The sequence below is a fragment of the Ruditapes philippinarum genome, unplaced genomic scaffold (genome assembly GCF_026571515.1).
Source record: "Ruditapes philippinarum isolate M1 unplaced genomic scaffold, ASM2657151v2 ctg16728_1_1_1_1, whole genome shotgun sequence".
Lineage (NCBI taxonomy): Eukaryota > Metazoa > Mollusca > Bivalvia > Venerida > Veneridae > Ruditapes > Ruditapes philippinarum.
The window spans coordinates 2,768-12,968 of record NW_026861387.1 but is presented as its reverse complement, the minus strand read 5'-3'; the positions used below and the strand labels follow the sequence as shown (position 1 = coordinate 12,968).

Genomic DNA, 10,201 nt, shown 5'->3' with positions numbered 1-10,201 from the left:
GCCGAGGAACCGTGGAGAGCAGTGTCATGTTAAAAACTCGCTTTCAGATTAATTAAATGTACCAATAGAACATTTGATTGATTTTTGTAGAAATTAGGAAAAACCTTTCTCAAATTATTTACACACGTTTTTCTAGGAACAATAAAACATTAACAGCTTATCCCCTTGTTATTGATTTATTTAATTGCTTCCGGTTGTGTTTAGTGACGGTATATATACTTTTTTCTATAAAGATCGTTAAGTAGCAATTCATCTAAAAACATATTTGGCTTGAAACTAAACAATTTATCATATGAACGTCTGAAATGGTACTTTTACAATACGAAACTTTAACATGATAATTTTGATTCATCAATAACTTATTATAGGTTTCGGTTTTTCTATAAACAACAAAAATTGGTCGAAAGATTGTATGCGAATAAATAGTTTCCATATGGTATAAAAAGCTGAGAGCATTGGAAGGTATTTTTCTAACTTGGATGAACGGATAATTATGTGTTATACATCAAATGTGATTCTGGTTTTTCTTGCAGTTAGTCACTGTTTATCAGAAGTGCTTACTTTGGAAAATTATGCTTCATTCGAGATAGAAAATGTATCATATATGCCTCCAACAGGCGAGACAATGGTTCTCAAAAATGAACAGACATTGATATCCTGCATTTTTCATTGTCAGGAACTTGCACTGCCGTCGTTTTACTTCAGTGAAAGAAATTCATCATGTTTTTGTAGCTCTGCTGATGATTATGTCACAGACAAAAATGGGGACGGCGGCGGAATAATCCATGGACTACGAACTGTAAATGTGACAATGTCATATATTCAAGTAAGACTAATAAACAATTTAAATCGGAAGATTAATAGTTGTCATTGTTAATAATCATAACAAAATTTCAATTAAAAAAGAAGAAAAACAAATATCATTTTTTATGCTCAATCTAATTCTCAAAGAATAATTTTCTAATTTTGTAGTTTTATATTAGATTTGAAAATATTTCACTGTAATAATTCATTACCATTTCAAATATATTATTTTCGAAAAAACTTTTCTCTTGATCGGATATAGATTGATACACATAGGATTAATACGTTCCCTAATACACCTTGATGGTTCTATATAATTATGTTACTTTTAAATTAGACAACTAGTTATCGAAAATTTAATAATAAAGACTAAATGAAGTTTTCATAGTCAATATAATTAAGTGTACAGAAATATATGATTCATGTTTGATAACTATAAAAGACATTGATCCAAACTGGAAATGCTGATTATTTATTCTATTTTGATTATCATTGATTGATTATTAATTCGAATTATCTATTTTTTGCTAAGTATAATTGCCAAATGAAACTTAAATTTGGAATATCCGTTCGTAAAGTGATTTTGCCAAAAATTGTTTGTTTTTTTCAGAAGTCATGTTTTGTGCTAGAATTGCAATTTAAAGATCATGTTTTTATTAAGATTGTTACCTCACTTAAGTGACGTTTTATATTTGTATATAATTTTGCTTCTAAAACAATTTTCGAACGTCGAATAATATGTAAAATATGTACTGAAAATATTAGTTAACATTATATGAAATCGTTAAAATATATGCATTCACTTCTTATTGAAAAAAATGACTTTGACTAAAAAAAATAAATTTCTAATTAATCCCTTTATTAACATGAAAATTTTAATGTATTGTATTTTACAAATAACACTTTTTGGAACTTACAATATTGATAAATCTTTGAGCACTATATTTATGATATAAAACTATAAAAAATAACAGTATTTTTATAACTTAGGTAGCTTTAAATTTTAACTTAAATATATTCATAATTATGAATTATTTATCAAACAAAATTATAAAATTAAATCATTTGAAATATTTAATACTGTACAATATTATTACTTCTTATTCAACTCAACTTGGCTGCGCATAATGAAACGTTACCATTTATTGAATTTCGTCACCTTCACTTGTTAAGAAATAATTATAATGAATTTTAAGTTGACTTTCAAATCCATACAAATATTCAACTACAATAATTTATTACTGGTAAAATAAAATACCGGTAGGTGAATATATATCCTTTCGATTCTACTTGTATCAACAATGTATCGTCAAAAAAGATATTCCAAGTGAAATTATGCACTAATATCAAATGAAACATAGTTCGAATATGGGTTCAATGTTGATTATGTCAATGGAAGTTATCTGATGCGAATATTTCTTAAAATGATTTATTTAAATGCCTTTTTTCAGGAAGACGGTCAAAAGGTAAAACGAATACATAAACAACCAGAACCAATTGACTGCCTTGCCCTTTATCAACAAGGATATACGGAAGACGGGTTGTATGTGATCAAGCCAGCTGTAGGTTCTACTTCCACTGATGTGTGGTGTGATATGACCAATGGTGGTTGGACGGTTATACAACGCCGGCAAGACGGATCTGAATATTTCTATAGAAATTGGGAGGAATACAAACATGGATTCGGAAACAGAGGCGGTGAATATTGGCTAGGGCTAGAAAATATTTACTATTTGACTAGTGACAGTAGCTCACTACATGTATACCTTGAGGCATTTAAGAATTACAATGTTGATCCAGTGTCTGCTTTTGCTGAATACTCGACCTTCAGAATTAATGACGAAAATGATAAATACAGATTGAGAGTTGAAGGGTATAACGGCTCGTGTGGTGACTCAATGTCGAATCAGAACGATTGCCAGTTTACAACTATAGACAGTGATAATGACATCTTTGACACAAACTGTGCAGTAGTTTTTAGTGGAGCTTGGTGGCACAAAGCTTGCCATCTGTCGAATCTAAATGGACTATACCTAGACGGAGCGGATACCGACTACGGTCGAGGCATTAATTGGTACACGTGTTGGGGATATTATTACTCTCTTATGAAAACTGTTATGAAGATCAGAAGAAACAATTGAAACCAATCATTTCATTTGAACGATTCACTTCTATAACGTGTTGTAAGAAAAACGGATAAAAAAGAAGTATTCCTATTATATTTCAGTTATTAAATAGTCTTTTATGGTTTAATTTTAGAAACAGAATGCTTTACATGCAGTTATGAAATCCTCGCGAAAATACATGATTTTTTCTTCGTTTTAAAATAAATTAAGTATTTCACATAATGCATCCCTAAATTAAAGATACAAATGTATAAAAGAGAAACCGCATTACTTAAGTTAAATTAAGAGATATCAATTAAAAACATTATTTCTGTTACAAATATCATGTTGCCTGGGGATAAACTATATTTAAATTACCCTTTCAGAAAAAGAATTCATAAACTAAATATGTAAAAATTCAAATTTATCGTTTTTTCTTATTTAAGGAAATTAAGATTTGTTACGTGATATTATTACAGAATTACAGCTATGAATGTCCCGCTAGATTGCTCTGCCAGCTCGCTCGGTATTCCAGCAGAAAATTTATTACCCTTTATTGAATAAAACCTACCAAGATTGCTCTGCCAGCTCGACATTTCAGCAGAGCAATTTCAAACTATATTTCAGAATGCCACTCGGGATTGCTTATTCAGCTGGGAATTCGAGCTGAGCAATTTTACACTATAATTTGGAATGTCCTGTTATATTTCCCCGCTAGCTGAGCATTGCAGCAGAGCATTTCTTGCACTACATTAGGGATTGCCCTGCGTTATAGCATTTTCCGCTTTGCAGTCCATCAGGGTATTGCACTTTATTGACGAATGCTATGCTCGATGCCTAGCCAGCTGATAATTACAGCAGAGTATTTTTAAACTATATTTTTGCATGTCCTGCTATATTGCTCTGCCACCTGACCATTATAGTGGAGAATTCTTGTTCAATAATAGAATGCTTTTTTGGATTGCTTTGGCAGCTTGGCTTTTCAGCAGTGTAATTTAAAATTTATTTAGGCATGTCAAGCTGGATTTTCTAGCCAGTTCAGCATTCTAGCAGAGCAATTTTATGCTTTATTAAAAATTAACCTATAGCTCATCAGCGCTTCTTATGTAAAATTCTTCCAAGTATAATTTCCAATAACCGTAAATTATACCATACCCAGACTATGGTATAATTTTCAGTTTTGAAAATTATACCATTGCAAACTAACCTGAAATAAAATGAAACACAAAACAAGAAGCAAGGTACAGAAATTTTATTTCAGTCACAAAATAAATCTCATTAGGCTGAGAAATCGAGACATTTTGGCCAGAAAACACATGCCAAAATGTAAAACCAATGTATCAAATTGTCAGTTTTTACCAAAGTTAAATACACAATTATTGTAAACAGTTTTAGCATCTTTTCAAAGATTTTCTGAAAAGGACTCTCCATTTCTAATTTCTTAGGCTTTTCAAGATCCACAAGAGAATTGTTTTCAAGTTCACCGCTTGTCACTGTTGATGAGACCATTTGCTTCTTGGAATCAAGTACATTTGAAATATCTCTCAACTGGTCACATGAGGGTCGTTTATATTTTCGAACACCTTGGACACTACGGTGTCCTGTACGATCCATTATACTCTGTTCGCAAACGCCAGCTTGATACAAGGTTGTTGCGCACGTGCGCTTTCCAGACTGATTTGTGAAATTGCCTTCGAGACCACTGCAAATATTTTTCATCATGTTTTCAAGTTTGTTTTTACCAAGAACTTGAGCAGATAATCTTTTAGTATCTTTAATTGGACGTTTATAAAATTTTACCACATCGTCTCCTAAAAGACTCGTATAATCTTGATACACCTTGTATATCTTATCAGAAGAATAGTGTTTAATGTTTTTATTCTCCACCTTTTTGTGTTTTAAACCACCTTTAAAAGTTTTGTTGTCTCTACCAATAAACTGAATGAACTTTCCGCCATCATCTTCGGAAATAATAAACTGGTCACTTTCAAGATTGTAATGTTCGTCTCTGCCTTGCATTCCAAACAATTTACAATTGTAAAAGAACACTGCATTCAACAGGCTTTCTGCATTTTCATATCCAAATTTTCCTGTTCTCCACAACAATTCTTCCTGTTCTGCACTTACAGGATCAGCCTGCTTGATATTGGCACCGATGCCCTTGCTAGTCACATACTTCATCTGTGCATCTAGACATTTACGAAATGTTAAGAAATGTCCTTCTCGTTCATATAATTCATATTTGGAATGCCGGAGTCACGAAGATATCTCAAGATTCCACTAGCAATAAGATAAAGTGACCGGGCTTGGTAGAAACTTCCATCCCGCTTCTTGACCTATTAAAATGTAACAATTTAGAATTAATACACGAACAAAATTGGCAACACACTATTACATTGGGCATCGACATCGGACAGGCTGGTATGTATGCCGATTGATATAGAGGTTGTCGGTCCAGAGATTTTAAACATTGTGACATACATAGCCATGCATGTATTTATCAAAAAAACTCAAATCAGAAAAATTCTAGATTTAAATATACTTTTCTATTACTTTCAACTCCCTATGTTTGCATAATTGTAAAAGAAATTTCCATTTCATTTCCAATAATAACGACAATGCTATTGAAAAAAGATGAAATTCATGGCACAAATTAAAATGCTACGCTTTTACAAGGTTTAGGACAATCTTTTTTCCTATTATATTTAGCCATTTATCTGTCAAAGCTGTTTTTTGCGAAATAATGGAAATTATCGAAAACAGCTAAAAATGGTATTTATCCCGATATGATAAAAACTATTGCTAACAATATCATACAAAAATACTGAATTACAAGAAAAATAATGAAAATTAGAATAAATCAAACTGTACCTCCATGAGAAAACGGCTGAGATGGTTGTTCACATCGTCTACATTAAAATCCTCTAATGGCGGTACCTGTTGGCTAAGTTTGCCGGCATTTCTGACCGTACGCCATTCGTTGAAGGCTTTTAATGCCCAATTTGTAGATTTTTTGGTATCTTTTGGAACAGACTGCTCCAATCGTTCACGTATGTCACAATCCTCAAGGCTATCAAAGCGGCTTGTCTCGGAACATTCTAACGCCGTTGGCAACGGTATATTCATGGATTTTTTGTCTTGATTTTCAGAAAGCAAAATGTTGCTTTGATCACTTTCGTCCATGTCGATTGATATTTCGTTGATAAAGTCCTCGACATTTTGTGTTAGAAGAAAATTCACTCCAACTGTATCAATCCCCAGATCTGTCTCAGCCTGATCAAGGTACTGAGATAAAGCCATATCTTCTTCATAAATGTCCAGATGTTGAGACACAATGTTGTCTTCTAAATTTTCTGTGAACGACAAATTGTCATTCCAAGCCATGCCGAATCGAATCATGTGAATTGAAGTAAAACTTTAAAATGAGACAGATGACTGAATAGAGAAAAGGGTCCATGCCGCTACCAATGAAAATGTAGCTTCCACGCGGGGAAAAATCAGCCCATTATTTTGATTGACAGCTCATTTCACGTCTTTGCTGCTATGCAAATTCAGATCAAAGGGATAAGATTTTCTGGGCGGAGCAATAGGTTAAAACAGTAGCGTCATGTTATTTTGATTGACAGCTCATTTTACGTCATTTCTGCTATGGAGTTAGTGTTTCTGGGCGGAGCTATAGGTTAAAACAGATACACCATTGCTGCGTTGACGATTTCTGGGTTTGCGACTTCGTCTTCTGAGGTCAACGCATAAGAAAGGTCACGTGATTATGGTATAATTTACGCAAACCCAGAAATCGTCAACGCAGCAATGGTATATCTATTACATGTAATAACATATTGGTCCATCAGCTGAACATTCAAGCAGAGCAGTTTTACTTTGTAACTTTCTTAACAGTTTATATCTCAGATTGTTCTGCTGGATTGCTCTGCCGACTGAGCATTTCAGGTAAGCATTTATAACAAAATTTAAGAATTTCCCTCTAGATTGCTCTGCAAGCTTGGCATCCTAGCAGAAACTTTATTACACTTTATTTAATAATGACCTGCTAGATTGCTCTGCCAGCTTGTCATTTCAGCAGTGAGAGCATTTTTAAACTATATTTCACAATGCCCTTTTTGATTGTCTAGCCTGGTGAGCATTTCAGCAGATCATTTTAACACCATATTTTGGATTGCTAGATTGCCAAAACAGCTGAGTACTTAATCTGAGCAGTTTACTCTTCATTTAGGAATGCCCCGCTAGATTGCTTATTCAGCTGATAATGACAGCAGATAATTGTTTTTGTATCTATTATTATAACAGACCAACGGACAGGACCGAGGTATCTAATAATGCATTTAGTGAAGTATGCATTATCCAATACACTGTATTGTACGGTGAATAATTTGTTAGTGGTGAAAGTTTGGCGCGTTACGTTGTCGCAAGCGACAACACAACAAATATCGCTATATTCTTTCGTCTTGTCGTGCGGCATATATATACAGATAGCCAATTCTTTGAATTGAACTGAGCGACGATGTGTCATCGGAAACGAATGCCCGCCGTTTGGCGTGCATTATAAGCGACAGAACGACAGGACGACAGTGTTGTCGCTTGTGACAACGCGACGCACATAGTGTCCCAAATCAGCCTCTATAAGATGATAGAGATAACGCAGCTACTATCCTCATTTGTTGGAATTGAAAAGCGTGAATATTGCTGTAATCATTCTCCGCATTAAATCGTGTATTTTTGGACACTTTCACGAATAAACGATCAGATATATTTGGAATTGCATTTATTTGTCTAAATCTATGCATTCTATTGTGTCCATGCAATATTATATGTTTCAGAAAATAAATTTACAAATAAAATCAGACTTAATAGTTAAAAATGCATCCGAATTAAATTTTCTTTACTGCACTATAAATGTAATTATAACTTTTATTACATACAAACAGGAAGATGTACCAAAAAAGCATTTATTTATCATGAAGTAGGCATTCGTCCCTCCCTTAAGTGAATATCTTATAAAGATACTTAATGTATTTGATGTAAAATTGACACTTTTTCAAAAGACTTTTAAAATTTTATATTTATAATCTTATACAGAACTATACTCTGGACATATATACACAATGTACAAAAAAACAACAAAAGTTAACCATAATGTTTGAAAAATAATGACAGTTTAAGTTCAATTTTCTTTACCTGAGAAGTGATAATAAAGAATTATAGTTTTTAATAACTACACATAAATCAATGTAAAATGTTTATGAAAAGATGATGTTTTTGTTTATTGAGTCAGGTACCTGTAAATTTACATCAAAAAGAGAGGTATAAAAACCCGTCAGATTTTGGCAAATGTAATCGAGATATTTTAATGACGATTATCGAGAAACTAATCGTTATATAATTATTATTATATTTGGTAATGCTATCAATTTCACACATTTGACAGTAAAAAATATACATAAAACTTTTCTTCAAATTAAAATACGGATGTCTGATATTTCTGACACAGCAACAGACGACGCTTTTTAAGTTACATGCCGTTAGGAGTAGTTCGAAAAATTTTATGCTTGATCAAAATTAGGCATATATAATGCCTTACATTTAGAAAATATGAAGAAGAATAAGTATGATTATGGTGCAAAACATTAACAGCAAAATAGTGATACTGGTTCGTGTATTAATAAAGAGTTTAAACAAATACTAAATATCTTTCCATAAATATTGTGGACAAACAAAAAATATAAGCAAAACGGATGATAGGTTTGTTATTTATCGACAACCCCGGTCAATCGCAGTGTTTAGATATTTAAATGGTTTTTAACAATACTGGCATTACGAAACTGTTTTCCTGTTGAAATGTATAACAAACGCGAAATTTTTCCTTTATTTTGTTTTACTTTTATTTATAGAACATGTTGACCCATCAAAATATAATGGATACTGCTAAGTGCCAACAAGTTAACATTCATATAAAAATCAAATTAAGCCGTATTTTCCTCCGTATTATACAATTATGGTCAATTAAGTTAATGAGCTTTATATATCGCTAGTTCGTGCGGTAAAATGCTGGTTATTTGAATATAATAGGAACTTTAAAACAAAAATCTATCAAAAGTTAAACTATGATCATGAAACTGCATGCGCCCTTAAAGGCAGAAAAATCTACTTTAAATCATACTAGAAACAGTTTTTTATTTACTGCTATCCTTGGGGAAATATACCACAAACAATCTTAAAGTACTACAAACAGAAAAAGAATAGAGGAGAAAAATAAAGCATATTTTGGAGCAGCAATTTCAAAATATATAAATATTCAACAATCCATAATTATAAAACGTGTACAAATTTAAAGTTTTTATGAAATATACAAGAATCTGGAACGCTGACGCTTGAAAAATAACAAAAAGCACGTAAGTGCTTAATTCCATCCGATAATCACTCACTGCTCAGTTATTACACCATACTATATAATTAGTGCAAAGTAGCATGCATAAACACAACGTGTTGTTCACATGTACACTTATCTCATGATCGATACTATTTCATCGGGCCTCGATTATTGAGATAACTGAACATTTTCACAAGCATACCCTTTTGAACTTAAAAATGTATAATCGTGTTGTAATATCTGAGAAGATCTGGTGCATGAATTATAAATGAAAGGAGAATATAACATTATGATCTTTAAACAGAGTGTAGGCCTAATATTTATGATGCCTCTCAAGCCCTACTCATGGTAAGGCCATGCAATCTTGCATGACATCAGTACTTGTTAGTTCCAACTGATTAGAAATTGATAAGTTAAAGTTGCACTTACTGGCTTTAACATGACGTAGTGGTTTCGCACGTACTCGAGAACATATTACACTATTTATCAAAGACGTAAATTTGATTTGTAGAGGAACAAATATGCTTTATTTACGATGTTATTCACTGGCCTTTCCCTGACATTTGAATTAATCTCCGTTTGTATGGGTTTACAGGTAAATAACATCTAAACTCAAATTTCGGATATTAAGCCACGGAAGTGTTTGTAACATATTTTAATCATATTACTACAAATTTAGACATAACCATAAATATAGTGACAATATTTTTATCGAATATTGTAAAGTATATTTGAACATGAACTAAACACAATATATTACTGCAATTAAGGATTGTCACATGCCAATTAATGGAGTTAGGTTGTATTTTGTTTCAATACCTCTTAGATAGGATTCATTGAGAAAACCAATATAAATGAATAAAAATTAGATTGACACAATTTAAATGATGTACTACACTACCTGTTT

General features: G+C 32.2%; 3 protein-coding genes across 3 annotated transcripts; 1 reads left to right on the top strand and 2 right to left on the bottom strand.

Annotated features, from left to right (window-relative positions):
* Positions 1 to 204: 204 nt before the first annotated feature.
* On the top strand, positions 205 to 3,207 carry LOC132715448 (microfibril-associated glycoprotein 4-like). The gene is made up of 2 exons (XM_060698451.1): positions 205 to 826; positions 2,256 to 3,207. The coding sequence occupies exons 1-2, from the start codon at positions 494 to 496 to the stop codon at positions 2,943 to 2,945; spliced, it is 1,023 nt and encodes a 340-aa protein (XP_060554434.1). The 5' UTR covers positions 205 to 493; the 3' UTR covers positions 2,946 to 3,207.
* Positions 3,208 to 3,991: 784 nt separating this feature from the next.
* LOC132715447 (uncharacterized) lies at positions 3,992 to 5,103 on the bottom strand. The gene has a single exon (XM_060698450.1). It carries the CDS (start codon positions 5,088 to 5,090, stop codon positions 4,188 to 4,190), a length of 903 nt encoding a protein of 300 aa, XP_060554433.1. The 5' UTR covers positions 5,091 to 5,103; the 3' UTR covers positions 3,992 to 4,187.
* Positions 5,104 to 5,116: 13 nt separating this feature from the next.
* Positions 5,117 to 6,296, bottom strand: LOC132715446 (uncharacterized). The gene is made up of 2 exons (XM_060698449.1): positions 5,781 to 6,296; positions 5,117 to 5,245 (listed from the first exon to the last, which is right to left on the bottom strand). Exons 1-2 carry the CDS (start codon positions 6,291 to 6,293, stop codon positions 5,117 to 5,119), a joined length of 642 nt encoding a protein of 213 aa, XP_060554432.1. The 5' UTR covers positions 6,294 to 6,296.
* Between the last annotated feature and the right edge of the window lie 3,905 nt (positions 6,297 to 10,201).

Excerpts from the sequence above, each read along its gene's own strand:
- LOC132715446 (XM_060698449.1), bottom strand. The coding sequence starts at position 6,293 with ATGGCTTGGAATGACAATTTGTCGTTCACAGAAAATTTAGAAGACAAC. Across the intron at positions 5,246-5,780 it reads TCAGCCGTTTTCTCATGGAG|GTCAAGAAGCGGGATGGAAG; the intron begins GTACAGTTTGAT and ends ACATTTTAATAG.
- LOC132715448 (XM_060698451.1), top strand. The coding sequence starts at position 494 with ATGTGTTATACATCAAATGTGATTCTGGTTTTTCTTGCAGTTAGTCAC. Across the intron at positions 827-2,255 it reads TGACAATGTCATATATTCAA|GAAGACGGTCAAAAGGTAAA; the intron begins GTAAGACTAATA and ends GCCTTTTTTCAG.
- LOC132715447 (XM_060698450.1), bottom strand. The coding sequence starts at position 5,090 with ATGAAGTATGTGACTAGCAAGGGCATCGGTGCCAATATCAAGCAGGCT.